We start from the raw sequence: 16,773 nt of genomic DNA, 5'->3' as shown, positions 1-16,773 counted from the left end.
TTCCTTTTATCTCTTTTCTCCTCTCTCCTCAGAACGATTTCCAAATCTCTCCTGTCTCATCTCTCCTCATAATTAACTTGAGTTCAGTCCTCCTATCTCCTCATCACGATTTCCAAATCTCTCTTACTTGCTTTCACCTCCCTCCTGATAAGTATTCCAACATCTCTGCTGTCTCCTCACAAATGTTTACAAATTTAATTCTAAATCTCCCCACTATCCTCTCTCCTCTCGAATTTTGCATAACATGTCTTTCGTTCTCTCATCTCATAACTATTTCAAAATCTCCCCTCTCCTGTGGCCTGATAACGAGTTCCAAATCTCTCCACTCCTTTTTCCTCATAACTATTTCCATATCTGTTGTATGTTTTTATTTCTCCATGTAATTCTAAATCTCTGCTCTATAGTCTCTAGTAGTAAGTCGTTCGTAGTATGTCTGTTGTCTTGTGTCTTTGTAAGTATTTATAAATCTCTCTTTTCCTCTGTCCTCATAAGCATTTTCAAATCGCTTCTATCTCCTCTTAATTATGTATAAATTTATCTTGAAATCTCTTTTCATATCTCTCTAGAAATTTATTTGTGAATCTCTCCTCCTCTGTCCTGATAACGATTTCCAAATCTGTCCTGTGTGCTCTCACCTGTCTCCCCTTAAGTATCCTGAAATCCCTGCTCTGTTCTTACAAGTGTTTCTAAATCTCTGATCCTATCGCCACATAATTAATTCTGAATCTGTGTTCTATCCTCTCATCATAACTCTTTCCTATCTCTTCTCCTATAGTCTCATTACGATTTCGAAATCTCTCCTTTTTGCTGTCACCTGTCTCCTCTTTAGTATTCCGAAAACTCTCTTTTCTCCTCCCAAGTGTTTCGAAATCTTATGACCCCCCTCCACAGAATTTATTCTAAATCTCTCCTCTACCGTCGTAAGTCTCTCCTAATATCTCTTTTCTCGCCTTGCCTCATAATCATTTTCATATCTCTTCTCTCTCCCTGTTTCGTAATCTCTCCTCCTGTCTCCTCATATCGATTTTCAAATCTCTCCAGAAGTATTTCTAAATTTGTCGTCTATCCTCCTATTCCCAAGGACCTCTGCTCTTCTCTCCTCATAACTATCTCTAAATCTCTCCTCTTCTCTTCTCTCCTGTTATAACTGTTTCCTTATCTCTCTTCTATCCTCTCTCCTCATAAGTATTTCCAAATCTTTCTCTCTCCTTTGTCCTCATAACTGTTTCCAAATCTCTCCCCTGTCCTTGTAAGTATTTTCTAATCTCTGTTGTATCTCTCCTCATAACGATGTCCAAATTTCTCTTCTGTGCTCTCACCTCTCTCGTCTTAAGTATTCCACAATCTCTCATCTCTCATCTCTTCTCATAATTCCAGATCTCTCCTCTATCCTCATAACTTTGCCCAAATCTATCGTCGTCTCTCCTCGTAACCATTTCCAAATCTCTCATCCCTCCTCATAACCATTTCCAAATATCTCCTCTCTGTTCTCTCTTTTCTCATCATAACTATTCCCAAACCTGTCCTCCTTTCTCATACTAAGTATTTCTAAATCTCTCCTTTCTCCTCTGAACAATTTCCAAACCTCTCCTCTGTCCTCTCTGCTATTTCTAAGTATGTCCTCCCTCATCCTTTGTGATAACTATTTCAAAATCTTTCCTATCTGCTGATAACGATTTCCAAATCTCTCTTCTGTGCTGTCCTGTCTCATCATAACTATTCCCAAATCTCTCTTCTTCCCTGATAACTACTTTCACATCTCACCTCTCTTATCATAACTATTTCCAAATGTCTCCTTCTCCCTCCTTTGTCTTCATAACTCTTTCTAAATCTCCCCTCTCTCCTCATAATTATTTCTAAATGTCTTCTCCTCTCTCCTGATAACTATTTGCATATCTCTCCTTTCTCCCCAGAACTATTTATAAATCTCACCTCTCTCCTAATAACTATTTTCAAGTGTCTCCTATATCCTCTCCCCTCCTAACTATTTCCAAATTGCTCCTTTCTCGCCTCTGATCATAAGTATATCTCTCCTCCCTGTTCTTTCCTCTCTGCTCATAACAATATCCAAATCTGTCCTCCTTTCCCAAATCTCTCCTGTACCCTTTCTCCTCTTTCCTCATCACTATTTGCAAATCCCTCTCTTCTGCCCTCGGACTTGAACCTCCGACCTCCTGCACACTAGCCCTGCTCTCTCCCCCTGACCTGGAGCCTCACTCTGGCTCCCGTACTTTCCTCACACTCACCTTTCTCTCCTGCACTGAGAGGCTATGCTGAGTCCCTGGTTCCTCACCCTGTGTTGGAGCCTGGAAACTCCCTCACAGCAGAGTGATGAGCTCATCACACACCCCCCCCACTCCAGCTCCACCTGCTCTGACCGAGTCCAGACTGATGGTGTCTTTTTGTAGTGGGACAATAGATACAAGTACCTACCATGTGCTTCCGCTTATGACCACTTCCCAGTAATGGCGGCCACTGTCAATGAACACGTTGCCAGCTACACCATAGCTCCCCTGGCTGGTGAAGCGTTCAGGCGTGTGGCTCTTTTTGGAGGAGGATTCATCACGTTCTACCGTCAAGTTATCATGGGACACCTTTAGCTTGCGATGTGCAGATTTGGGGTCCAGTTTAAATGGTTGGCCTGAAAAAAAGGTTTCACAAAAAGAGGAAGATGAAAACAACTGTATTTCCGCTGGGCCAAAAACATACTTTCATACGGGGATTGAGAAAGGATACAGTATGCCCCAGCCTTCATGCTCACGGTCAGTTCTAAGGTGCCGAAGCGCTAACTCTTCAGCCACAGCACGGCCACAGATCAACCAAAACGGGGTATAAGCTCTCTCCCCGGCTCCCAGCTGTACACAAACTGCCCCGGGCGAAGGGCGTCCCGGAAGCGAGGAGAGAATGGTCTTCAGTCAGCTCAAAATGAGTTCATGCTCAAGAGACTTCAGACCAGAAACCAAACAAATCAAGACTGCAGATTTTAAGAAAGATTCTAAAGGCTTACAGTAGTTTGCGTGTTCAAAATTAAAGCAGCACTTGCACGAGCTTAGAATGAATATGAAATTGTCTGTTTCAGCCCACGATGTGATGGTATCACCTGGGTTTTTAACTCCTAAGTTCATTCACAGACATAATAAGGCCTTCCCTATTTCATTATTCGCATTTGTGTTTTCAAAATGGAACCCTTAGAAAATCCTGGCAGAACCACACCTAAACATCTTGTTGACCATTCGAGCATGCGGCACTGCTTTGGACGACGCCCTGACCCTCACCACCAGGTCGGGCACAAGGTGCTTCGAGGCAGGAAGTGAGTTACAACGTGAAGCAGAGCCCACGACGGCTGCCAGGCCCCTTCCGCCCAGCGCACAGCCCTCGGACGGTCACAGGGACGGTCTGGTACGGCTGACTGTGGTGGGACACGATGCTGGCCGCGAGCCCGAGGCAGCAGGCTTGGGACAGTATGTTACGGTCCCTTGCGAGGAGGCCAAAGGATGGCTAGTCGCTGCTTGGACGCAGACATGACACGCCTTTAAAACCCTCTCTTTTGGATCAGGGACCAGCACGCTTTCTTTGGAAAAGGCAGCTCAGAAATATTGTCAGCTATGCTCGCCCTGTGGTTTCTCCCCTCGATAGGCCCACGGATCCAGAACACAAACTCTGCTTACCAAAGGGGGGAAGGAGGGGAAGGGATCAATTAGCAGTTTGGGATGCACAGATACATACTACTATATATCACATAGATAAGAAAAAGAAAAAATGCAAGGGATCCCAATGGGAAGAGAAGAGGTAAAGCTGTCGCTATATGCAGATGACATGATGCTATTATAGGAAACCCTCAAGGCTCCACACAAACTGGTAGAGCTGGTAACAGAATGGGGCAAGGGGGGAGGATACACCATCATCGGCCAGTGGCATTTCTTCACACTAACAAACAATGACATGTCAGAAAAGGAAAGTAAAGGAACAATTCCTTTTAAAATAGCATCCAGAAACAAACTCCTGAGGAGTAAACCTGACCAAGGAGGTGAAAGACGGACGGGGGGAGAAGCAACCACCACTGACCAAGGGAACTAAAGAGGACTGAAAGAAAGGGAACGATAGCCTGTGTTCTGCGTCTGGAAGAATTAATATCGTTAAAATGGCCATACTACCCAAAGCAGTCTACAGCTGTAACGTGACCCCTATCAAATTACCCAGGACCTTTTCACAGAACTAGAACAAATAGTCCTAAAGTTTATATGCAGTCACGAAAGACCCTGAATTGCCAAAGCACTGCTGAAGAAATAACCCTCCCAGACTGCAGACAACACAAGAGAGCTCCAGCAAGCAGAACAGCGTGGTGCTGGCATAAAACAGACCCGGGGACCAGTGGGACAGAACAGAGAGCCCAGGAATCAACCCACACACTGTTGGTCAGTTAATCTTTGACAAAGGGACTAAGAACATACAACGGAGAAAAGACCGTTTCTTTCCAGCAGCATGTCAGTCAATGAAGCTAGAACCCTCCCTCACTCCACGCACAAAAATAAACTCCAAACGGCTTAAAGACTGAAATATAAGACAAGACACTATAAACCTCCTAGAAGAAAACATAGGCACAACATTATCTCACATACATCTCAGCAGTGTTCTCCTAGGGCCGTCTACCCAAGCAATGGAGAGAAGAGCAGAAATAAACAAATGGGGCCTAATGCACCTTACAAGCTTCTGCACAGCACAGGAAACCATAAGCAAAACCAAACAGCAACCTACGGAATTATCAGAGAAATGCAAATCCAAACTACAATGACGTATCACCTCACAGCGGTCACAAGGCACAAAGCTGCAGCTACGAGCTAAGTGGGTGCCAGGGAGGTGATATACAACGTGTGCTGTGTGGCGTATTCGAAAGCTGTTGAGAAAGTACATCCTATCATCAGGGAAAAAACATTGCTGGTAACTCCATGTGCTCATCGCTTCTCTACATAGTGACATGAATACGCAAATAAGTGCATATATATATATATATATACACACACACACACCCACACGCATATACATACACATTAACTCATTACGCTGTAGCTCTTAATCTCAAAAAAACTGGAAGGAAAAAAACAAATACCTTGGGAAAAAGTAAATAAAACAGGTAAGTAACAAGGCCTACTGTACAGTGCAGAGAACTATATTCATTATCTCATAATAATCTACAACAGAAAAGAAACTGGAAAAAGTTTGTATATATGTGTGCAACTGACTTGCTGTACTGAACACCTGAAACTAACATTGTAAGTCAACTGCTCTTTAATAAAAACTAAAATTAAAAAAAAAAGGACCCTGGTGTCCTAGCATGGACGCAGCCATAGACCGTAAGCAAAAGTCGGGGACGGCTGTGTGCCAATAAAACTTAGTCTGCAGGACCAGGCCGCCGAGTCTGGCCCGTGGGCTGCAGGCTGCTGACGCGTTTCAGCATCCCGTCCGTGTCAAAGAGAAGCGTAAAGGGGAGCCGAGAAAATCCTCAAGAGCTGAGCAGGGGAGCGAGTATTCTCTCAAAGGCCGTAAGACCTGGCCCTACCGGATGACCGAGCTACTAGGGCTCAAGGAGGAACTAAGACAAGAAGACCCTGAAGATGGTTTTGCTTAAAATAGTCCAGTTTTCACCAGTGGAAGATAGAACACGCATAAACCTAACTGGACAGTCATGGGAGGAGGAGGAAGCAGCTCCGTAAAGGCCCCCATGGCTGACACCGAAGGCCGCGTTCTGCTTGCCCTTCAGTGCGGAAGAGCAGCGGTCAGAGCCCCCGGGAAGGCCGGGCTCGCGCGCTGAGAGCCAGCGGGCTCGTCTCCGCTCCAGCCTCGCCCGCAGGGCGCCGAGCGGGCTCAGGCCCCACCTGCCGCGTCCTCGGGGAGCAAAGTCCACCCGCGCCCAGGTGCGTTTCCCAAAGACACTGTCACCGACTCTGCCCAGGTTCAAGGCTTTTGCCTCAACAAGGACAGATGAGCTCAGGGAACAAATTAATCCTTTACTTGCCTAAAGAATTCGTTTCCTTGTAATATTTGTACAACCTCAGTTTGGCAAACTACAGCCCAAATCCAGCCCACTGCGGGTGGCTGCCAGTAACGTTTCAATGACCACGGCCGCACCACGCTTTTGCACGACAATGGCAGAGCTGAACACCTGTGACCTGGCTAGACCATCTCATCCGCACAGCCCCAGATAGTTACCATTTGGCACGTAACAGAAACAGTGTGCCAACCCGCCGTGTGGAACTTAACATCCCATCAATGACTGCACGTCTGGAAAGAGATGACATTACCTGTGTAAGCGAAGTGAACGCATTGTCTTTTGTAAAACCGATGAAGCACAAATTTCAAAGATCTATTCTACAGAATTAACCTCAGTGTGTGTGTGTGTATATATATTCCTCAGTGTGTGTGTGTGTGTATATATTCCTATTTAATCTCTAAAAATGTTTCCTTCTTTACCAGCAGAGACACTGAAAGGCGAAATCAGCTTGTTTAAGAATACATGTCTTCAAGCAAGGGAAACTTAAGCCAATCAAAAAGACAACCTACGGACTGGGAGAAAATATTTGCCAATGATATGACTGACAGGGGCTTAATTTCCAGAGTATATGAACAGCTCATACAGCTGAACAAAAAAACCAAACAACCCAATCCAAACATGGGCAGAAGACCTAGACAAGCAATTCTCCAGTGAAGACGTACAAATGGCTGACAGGCACGTGAAAAAATGCTCAACACTGCTAATTATCAAAGAAATGCAAATCAAAACTACAATAAGGTATCACCTCACACCAGTCAGAATGGCCATCATTCAGAAGTTCACAAATGATAAATCCTGGAGAGGATGTGGAAAAAAGGGAACCCTCCTGCACTGTTGGTGGGAATGGAGTTTGGTGTAGCCATTATGGAAAAAGTATGGAGATTCCTCCAAAAAGTAAAAACAGACTTACCATATGATCCAGCAATCCCACTTCTGGGTATATATCCAGACGGAATGCGAATTTGAAAACATTCACGCCCTCCAATGTTCATAACACCACTATTTACAACAGCCAAGACATGGAAACAACCTAAATGTCCATCGACAGGTGACTGGATAAAGAAGTTGTGGTGTACTTACACAATGGAATATTACTCAGCCATAAAAGCCATAAAAAAGAATAAAATAATGCCATCTGCAGCAACATGGATGGACCTAGAGATTGTCATTTTAAGTGAAGTAAGCCAGAAAGAGAAAGAGAAATACCATATATCACTCGTAAGTGGAATCTTAAAAAAAAAAAAAAAAGGACACTATGAACTCATCTACAAAACAGAAACAGACTTGGAGACTTAGTAAACAATCTTATGGTTACCAGGTAAGGGAGTGGGCAGCAATAAATTTGGGAGTTTGAGATTTGCAAATGTTAGTCACTATTTAAAAAAATAGATGAAAAAAAACCAAGTTTCTTCTGTACAGCACAGGGAACTATATTCAGTATCTTGCAATAACCTTTCATGAAAAATATGAAAGCGAATATATGCATGTAGATGCATGACTGGGACACTGCTGGACACCAGACATTGACACATTGTAACTGACTGTACTTCAATAAAAAACTTTTTTTAAGTATGTGTCTTAAACACATATATCTGGAGTAAAATATAGTTATCTGACTACTGAGATCAAGGATTTGGTTTCAGTGGGGGGTTCCTCTTAAAGGCGGGGGCTGGCTGGCTGGCAACCCTATAACATGGTGTCATACTGACAGACTCTAACTTGCTCTCTCGTGGGAGGTCTTATGCAAAGAAATACCATACTGTGTAATAGAGTATTTCTAGATCGAAAAGATACAAAGAAAGGAGAAGAAAAAATAAAACACATGTGGGCAGGGAGGGAGACGACAGTGTGACAAGCCGCATGGTCCAGCCGGATCTGTCTTGGCTGCAGGGGCTGTCCCGGGTATGGGGGGACATTTCCCCTCTCCCCTCGCCCCTAACCGCTAGGTACCAGCCCACCCACCCCAGCTCTGGCAACCAAACCTGACTCCAGACAGTGCTCCGTGTCACGCAGGGGGCCAGAATCACCTCTGATGGAGACCCACAGCCTGGGGCAGGCATCTGGAGTACAACAAAGAACGCCTGAAGGAGGAGTTACTAATTTGCTATTCTGCTACGGAAAAGAATGCTCCTGGCCCTTTCCAGAGCCCCAGCTCCGTCTCAGGCTGGGAACCCAGAGGCATCTGATGCAAAATCCACCCCTCCTTGCTTTTTTACAGGCTGGCCTTTTTGAGGCTGTCAGCGATGCCAGAGACAGAGAAAAGGAGCAGCAAGGGAGCTAGAGGCAGCTGAAAGGAGCGCAGATGAGAGCGAGCTCGCGGCACGTACTGTTTGTCTTCAACTTCCCAGGCTCACTGCTGCGGCTGCCCGCCTGGTTGATGGCCTTGACGATGAAGATGTACTTGGTGCCGCTCTGCAGGCCGTGGACCGTGTAGTGGTTCTGCTTGATGTTGGGCACGATCATCCAGCTGTCGGCCGAGTTGCACAGACCTGCAAAGCCAAGCAGACGGGATGGGTTTTGGGTGCGAGGGGCAAATTTGCACAACGTCAAGGTCGCATCACTTGAGGTTATTTGAACTATAAATGGAGAGCTTTGTCACTTCTTAGGAAGACCACCGATCAACTGAAGCGCTCAGTGTCCTGCTCACAAGCAGGATGGCAACCTGTATTTACTATTAGATCTTCCCACTGTGTGCTCTGAATGGAAAAACCAGCGAAGATGGTCATATTGCAAATTCTGTTGAGCGTGGAGAGGAGCAGCAGGGGCGGTTCTGTCCAGGGTCTTCAGGACCGACCGTCCACAGGCACGATGTGTGACTAGGTGCTGTGGGATGAAAAGAAAGCAAGTGACCACGGAGTCCCTCCCCTGCACCCTCCCCCCCATGCTCATTACAACGATCTTCACATTTTGGATCTCATCAACTTGGAGACCCAGAAAAGGTGAGAAGCGACCTGAGTCACATATGAGAAACTGACTTCACTAATGTTGATGTAGCAGATTGTGATTTTTAGGGGCCTTTTTTGTTTTTTTAAATTGAAGTAGAATCAGTTTACAGTGCTGTGTCAATTTCTGGCGGACAGCATGGTGATTTGGTTTTATTTATATATTCCTCTTCATAGATTGCATTTTTGCCTCTAATCCTTCACTCTGCCCTGGATCCAGGCCTAAGTGACTTTGCAGCTTTTCCCTCTAAAGGCCTTGAGACAGTTTCCCCTGCCCCATTGTACCTCTGCTGACGCCTTGCAGAGACCATCACAACAGCCACTGCAGCCGCCTCCTCCTCCTCTAACACATAGTATTACTAGCAAAACCGCCTGGCCCCAGGGCACCACACTTCGGCAACATTTCACTTTGAGAGCCACGCTGCTGAGGGCTCCATTTAATCCCCCAAACGCCCCTAACAGGTGGGCAGTATTCTGACCTTCATTGGCTAGGTCAAAGGACAGAGAGGTTGAGTAACTTGTCTAAAGTCACACAGGACACAGGTGGTGGAGACAGGCAGCTGGCCGCCAGGCCGCATCCTCTCAGCACCGCACTGCGGGTAAAGGCAGAAGCAAGCACCCGGCGTCGCTTGAAGACTACGGGTTGAGTAATTGCTCAGAGTAAGCGGACGGGGCCCAGAGATTTTAAAAGCTCCCAGGTGATTCCTGTGTGCAACTAGAACACTGAGTGAGAGAACCACTGAATGTGGCAAAGCAAAGACATTCTGAGGGAAGATATGGATGAGGAGGTACGTGAGTTCAGGGGGCTTCCACTGGAGGGATGCTGTCCACCCTGAGGTGGGGAGGGGGCTAGGAAAAAAAAAACTGGTCAGAGACCCTACTTCACACTCAAAAGGATGGCTAGTATCCACAAAATGAAAAATCGTAAGCGTTAGCCAGGATGTGGAGAAACTGGAACCCTTGTGCTTTGCTGATAGGACTAGAATCTGGTCTAGCCACTGGGAAAAATGGTACAGCAATTCCTTGAACAAACATAGACTGACCGTATGTTCCCGCCGTCCCTCTTCTGGATCTGTATATCCCAGATGAAGGCAGGTACTGGAACAGATACTCATTCACCCATGTTTATAACAGCATTATTCACGAGGGCTAGGATGTGGAAGTGACCTGATTCTCCATCCCTGTATGAACAGATAGACAAAATGTGGTCCATCCATTCACTACAGTGTTTCCAGTCTTAGAATGGAAGTCTATCACATGCTACAGGATGGATGGACCTTGAAGACTAACGATGCTGAGTGAAATAAGCCAGTTACAGAGAGACAAATGCTGTATGATTCCACTTATATGCAGCACCTAAAGGATAAAAATTCCTAGACAAAGAAAGGAGAAGGTGGGTACCAGGGGCGGAGGGAGGGAGGAATGGGCAGTGAGAGTTCAACGAGGACAAAAGTTTCAGTTTAGGAAGACGGAAAATTTCTGGGGACGGATGGTGATGAGGGTCGCACAACATCGAACCGTATGTTTAAAAATGGAAAAATGCTAAGTCTTGTCTATGTTACCACAACAAAGCACACACAACAAAGAAGGCAGAGCCTCTACTGACCATTCTCCAAGCGAATGGCTGTCTGTGGCCAAGGACAGCGACCTCAGTGGGCTAGAGTTGCTCATGACCCACGGCTCCTCTAGGACATCTTCCACTCTGTGCTGGCTCCTCGGTGAGGGCAGAGCTGAACACTCTGCAACACTGTGAGCCTGGACTTCGAGTCCACAGCCTTCCACAGAAAACACGTTCCATTGTCCACACCTCCAGAATTCCCTGTTGCTAGGTCACGGGTTCCATGGCAGCACCTATTTTCTCTTCCCTGATGGGGGGAGTATTTTTACTAATGGACCGTAAGAGTCCACTGGCAAGATCTACGTGGCCAATCCAGACGTGTCCCTTCACCACTTTCTCCTCCCCCAGAAGTGGTAGCCAACTCCTCTCCCCCGGAGTGTGACATGTTTAAAAGCAACGGCATCCCATACGTGCAGGTGTTAGCAGACGTGGCACACACACTGTGGGGGTTCCGTCGTCAAAGTCTGCTGACACCTGACACATTCAGAAACATACCCTTCACTCATGGGAAATGACCTCCTTCCGCTTGAGTCTTGGGGTCACGTGAGTAAGGCAGCGCGGAGGGAAGTCCTCAAGTGTGAGGTATCAGTCAGCTGAGATGGAGAAGAGCCTCAGAGGGGGCTTCTGTGAGGAATGAGACACGTCAGGTCAGCTAGCCAGCACTGGGGACGAAGTCTTACGTCCTTTGCTCACAGCGTTTCCATGCTAAGACACTGATCCCAAGGAGGCGAGCAGAGAAACGTACAAAGAAGTTAAGTGAAACACACACCCAGTGAACTTTCGTACGTCAGGTCACAACTGGGACGAAGAGGAAGAAAAAGCCCATTTGGAGGATCCATGCAGTAAACCATCGTACAGCCTTATAATGGGACAGCAATTCCACGTTATGTTGGATGAGGAAAAATTTCCCAATATTGCTAAATTAAAAGCCGATTTCAAAAATATGTAAATAGCATAATGCTGTTACTTTTAGAAAAGGGGGGAGGACAGGAGAAGATGGAGATGTGGGAACATCTTCCCCGACATGGCAACGTCTCTCTGACAAGCCTTGGCCCCCCTTACCTGTACAGGAAGGAAACGACTCTTCTAGGGATGGAGAGGGACAGTGGACAGTAAGGGCCTAACAGAGCCTCACTTCACACGGGTAAATCCCGGCCGTGCTGCAGTGGCAGCTGGCAAGCCAAAGGCAGAGCTGCCGGTGGGGAGGGTGGGGAGAGTGGGGTGGGCCCTGGGGAACTCTGGTGGGATGCTGGCCAGGTCACTACTGGTAGATGGTTCTTCATAAACGCTAAAGGGCAGCATATATGGACCAATGTGGGGTTTCTGGTTTTTTTTTAATTTAAAAAACTTTATTTAATTTTTTGTTTAGGGGGGAGGTAATTAGGTTGATTTATTTTTTTTAATGGTGGTACTGGGGGTTGAACTCAGGACCTCATGCATGCTAAGCGTGCACTTCACCAGTTGAGCTATACTCTCCCACTGCGTGGGTTTAATATAAATTGTTAGCTACGGATACACACACGTGCATATACGTATACATGTGTTTTTGCCTAATTTCTATCATAACAAAGCTTATTTGGGTAAAATTGTATACAGAAATCCTATTTAAAGACCATGGCCTTATATGGAGACAGAGAGAGGGTCCCCCTCCTGCTCAGGGGACAGAGGGCAGCTCCTTCATCTCCAACACTCAGCCCCACCTTCCGGCCAGGAGCTGCTGCCCTTGGGATGGTGCCTCTCAGGACACATGGGCACTCCGACCGGCATTAAATTTTTAAACACAAGGGAGAGGCAATTCAAGCACAAATATACTTGGGAAACCCCAAGTAAAAGTTAAATGAGCTTCCTTACCGCAGGCTGATAAAATCCATTTTCACATCTTGAGGTGTGGGGAAGTCACTCTGGCTTATTCTTGAGTTCACTTCAATTTGATGCTGACTAAAACAGCCTGCCTACGGGCTGTCACACAAGCACTGCACATCTGCTTTCCTGATGAAAGGGCACACTGACCAGAACTCAAGAAGGTCCGCGTCAAAGATGAAATGCCCCGCTTCCTGGGACGCCCACGCTGGTCCTCCTCGGATGAGACTCCCTTCCCAGGGGCCCAGGCCACAGTCTACCCACCGTAGTGTCAGTGCTGCTCTGGCTTCTTGACCCCTTAAAGAAAGGTATCGGTGACTTGTTTAATGTTCTCTGTTCTGACGAGATATAACTGTGCTGAAAATCTGTGCTTCCCAGGACCAGGTTCTCAGAGTCACCTGGGGAGCTGGCCTCCTGGTCATAGTCCTCAGTTTGGCTCCAATAAAACTCTTTTCTAGTCTTACCATTTTTTATTATTTTTGTGGACAAGGCTTTCTGGTAACTGGGCTCTGCTCTGAGGAGTCCTGAGAAAGGAATGCTCAGCAGGGCCGCCGGCACCAGGAGCACCCGACAGGAAGGAGTTTTCCTGACAGTGGCCCAGCAACGAGAGCCCAGGCCCTGGCCCTGTATGGAACCTCTGAAAGCCAGCATCCTTCACCACCACCCTCGTGTCTCTGAGATGGTGCTCCTTTGGGAGTAACACTAGGCTTGCCTAGGAGGAGACCCACGTGTCCCAGGAGGGCCTCCCCCGTGCCCTCTCCCGGTGACAGCCCTCCCAGCGCCCTCCCAACACTGCCTCCATCTCCAGACACCTGACACGTTCGGAAACATACCCTTCACTCATGGGGAATGATCTCCTTCCGCTTGAGTCTCGGGGTCATGTGAGTAAGGCAGTGTTGACGCTGTGAGGGAAGTCCTCACGTGTGAGAGATCGGCCGGCTCAGGTGGGGAAGAGCCTCAGAGGAGACCTCTGTGAGGAATGAGGCACGTCAGGCCAGCTAGCCAGCACTGGGGACGAAGTCTTACGTCCTTTGCTTACAGCGTTTCCATGCTAAGACACTGATCCCAAGGAGGCGAGCAGAGAAACGTACAAAGAAGTAAGTGAAACACACAGCCAGTGAGCTTTCGTAAGTCAGGTCACAACTGGGACGAAGAGGAAGAAAAAGCACATTTGCAGAATATGTAAACCATCGTACAGCCTTATAATGGGACAGCAAGTCCACATTATGCTGGAAGAATAAGGAAGATTTTCCCGGTATTGCTAAATTAAAAGGACCCCATCTCCAGACACCAGCACAGGAGAGGCTGAAGGGCAGCGCCAGGAAGGTCGAGGTAGGGCACGCAAAACCAAGGCTCTAACACCGGCGAAGGGAAAGTAATCCTGTTTCTTTTCCCCAGCGGTTAATACTGGCTTCTGAGTGTCAATGTGGTGGGCATGCACAGCGCCGCAAGCCCCCTACCCTGCCGTTTAGTCCATCCTAGAGCCCATCGGGTAAAATCTTAAATGACCGGTCTAATTACAGTTAACTAAAAAAAAATAATGGCTTTAGAGGCCACTCAGAAGGAGGCCCAACATCTAAAACAAAGAAGCCGCAAATGCCCACTGCGGACGGCGTGTCCTAGCTGGCCTCAGGAAGGGCTTCCCCAAACATTCGTGCTTTAACGAGGTAGAAGTCCTAACACAAGATCATAAGAGCAGTAGCCAAAACCCCAGGAAATTATTGGAAATTGTCTTTAAGTTTTATAATCCTAAAGAAGACAAGAACAGAAAGCCAGTTAACAGTGTAATAGTAACTCGCCTGGGGGCCTTTACTAGACAAAAGCCCAGAGGCCAGAAGGGAGGTAAGAAAAAGCCAGCTGGGACTATTAATCAGTGTGTCTACTGCAAAGCAGAGGGACACTGGAGAAAGGACTGCCCAAAACTAAAACCAGAAAAATATAAGGAAGAACAAACACCTTGCACTGCAAAGGTCACCCAGGAGCTTTAGGTGGAACTCACAGTGGGGTCTCACCTGGTGGACTTTCAAACTTCTAACTTCTGTCCCAGTACCAATGAGTCAGCTGCTGTTACGGCCTCTGGGATGCTAACTTTGAGAAAGGGAGTAATTTGGAAACAAATAGAAATCTTAAAATGTCTTCTATAGAAGTTAGTAAAAATGTTTAGCTATCTAGACAAGCAACTTTCATTTGTTCCGTCTACCAGAAACCCAATTTGAATCCAACCTCCTGTAACTGATGAGTTTTACATTGTTGTACCTGATTCATGGCTAAAATTGTAAAAATGGGAACTATGAGGGTTCTGTGCTTGTGTGTTTGTGTGTACCTGTATGTGTGTTGCCAAAATAAATTTGTTAAAGAGCTCTATTTAATTGGCTTAAAGGAAATTAAGTGCTTATGTAAAAACTTAGAAATATTTTAAAAACTGGCCAGAATTAAAAATCGGGTTCATGTGATCTAAAAAATACTCAGTACTGAATCAATACCTGGCATTTAAAGCTAGCTTAAGCTTACTGGTTTGATCAATATAGACATGTCTTTACCTTCATTAATGTTAAACATAAATCTATTATCGTACTTAGGTTTAATAGAAGCCCAGTAAGACCTTGTCATATCTGTTACAAATCTGTCAGCAAGAAAAATAACTTGGTATGGTATTCTTGTAAATAACTTAACTGCAAATGAGAAAGAACTTTTGGGTAAACCCTTTAGAAATGATTATTTCAGAAATGTCTACTCAGATGATCTCCCCCAGATATTTGGTAACTTGAAATTTTAGAGTTGTGCTAAATTAACTTAAATGATGGACCCTTATGAAATAGGCAGGTCATTTTTCAATAAAATAAGATATTAAAACATGTATTACTGAATGTTGACTTCCTCTTACAGAGGAGCTATAGATATTTAGAAATAAATATTAATAAACGTTTGGTGCCACCCTGAAATACTCTGTACTACTAAGGGAAAAGTCTCTGTATGCTAGGAAAGTAAGATGAGTATGCAAAAGAAGGTATGAGGAATGCAATTATATTCTGTTAATGGAAAAAGAGTGACTGTGTCCTAAAGCTGGTTGCTTCTGAATGAAAAAGAAAATAAGGGACAAAAATAATATGGATACAGAAAGTTGTGGAAGGTTTGTAAAAGAGGAACCCTGAGGAAAGAGTTCTGTACACAGTTAGGATTGGTTAAGTTTAAAATAAATTTAGTCAAGTAAATGAATCTTAGAAGTAAGCTGGTCCAAGACTAGATTTGGTTCTCTCTCTCTTTGTTAAGAGAATGAAGTTTTCTTAAAATGTTAATCTGCCTTTAGTAACAGATTATAAAGTTTCTTTTACCCCTTAAGTCATCTGTACTGTATTTACCTTTGAAGTATTTAATTGTTGATGAATAAGTACTGTTTCACAGTGACCTACGCCTTTATCTGACCAAGTGTTTAACAAGCTTCCAAATATCAAATTTTCATCAGAATTCTTTTGACCTCCAGCTACATCTGGGATGCTTCAGAGGGCCCCTGAAACATCCCAAAGAGAGATTTTAAACTAGTAAGTTTCACTTGGTATGTTAAATCATATGGAAAGTACTGTCAAACGAACAATAAATCTTCTTAGGTTATATTATAAGAAAAATAGTATTAATATAGATATTCTAAAAATTATATGAAATCCCTTAAAAAGCCTGGTATGTCTGAAATGTTACCAGTCACAATTCTGGTTATTGTAACCAGGTTTCTTTATGATTTACAATGTAACTAGGTGTTTAACCATGCTTTTAAGTCTTATGTCATTTATAAACAAAAGTATAGTTGTTTTACTCTGATGCTTTTGCAAAATGCTTTCTTTCAAGGAGATTTACTGGCTTCTGATAAATTTCAGATTATACCACTGAACTAAACGGGGTTAAAAAAATTTTTTAAGTCTGATGGAAGCTGATTTCATAAAACTGTAAAAAAAAAAAAGGTGGGGGAGGGGTTAGTTACATGGGACTAAGTAATCTGATAAATATGGTTATAATTTTTGGTTTTGTCTGAAATATTACTGGCTATTAATCGGTGTTCTCCAGATATAAAAAAGCCCTTCTCCTCAAGCTAATTATGACTTATAGCAATTTGGTAAACTATACCTTTGTAAGTAAAATTAAAACATTTATCTTCTTCTCTCTCCCTGATCCCTCCAGGAATTGGAAAATCTTCCCGATAGCTTTATTAGGTAAGTTTTAGAAAGGTCACCTCCTAACAAGTGCAGAAATCTCAAGATACCTTGGGGACTTCAAAAGGGGAAAAATTCACCTAAATGTGTAAGACAAAATCC

The 16,773-nt window shown here is 45.0% G+C and overlaps 1 protein-coding gene across 1 annotated transcript in view; it reads right to left on the bottom strand.

Moving 5' to 3' along the window:
* LOC107035041 (E3 ubiquitin-protein ligase Midline-1) overlaps nt 1-14,182 on the bottom strand; it is a 363,662-nt gene extending 349,480 nt beyond the window's left edge. Inside the window, exons 1-7 of the mRNA XM_072956626.1 lie at nt 13,303-14,182; nt 12,461-12,766; nt 10,598-11,233; nt 10,035-10,172; nt 8,722-8,872; nt 8,377-8,538; nt 2,434-2,641 (exon numbers count right to left, since the gene is read on the bottom strand). Of these exons, the coding sequence (XP_072812727.1) occupies nt 2,434-2,641; nt 8,377-8,538; nt 8,722-8,872; nt 10,035-10,106 (593 nt within the window). The 5' untranslated portion in view covers nt 10,107-10,172; nt 10,598-11,233; nt 12,461-12,766; nt 13,303-14,182. The remainder of the gene's footprint in view (nt 1-2,433; nt 2,642-8,376; nt 8,539-8,721; nt 8,873-10,034; nt 10,173-10,597; nt 11,234-12,460; nt 12,767-13,302) is intronic.
* Nucleotides 14,183-16,773: the final 2,591 nt, after the last annotated feature.

This window comes from Vicugna pacos, chromosome X (genome assembly GCF_048564905.1).
Source record: "Vicugna pacos chromosome X, VicPac4, whole genome shotgun sequence".
Taxonomy (NCBI): domain Eukaryota; kingdom Metazoa; phylum Chordata; class Mammalia; order Artiodactyla; family Camelidae; genus Vicugna; species Vicugna pacos.
This window is presented reverse-complemented; position numbering and strand designations above follow the sequence as displayed.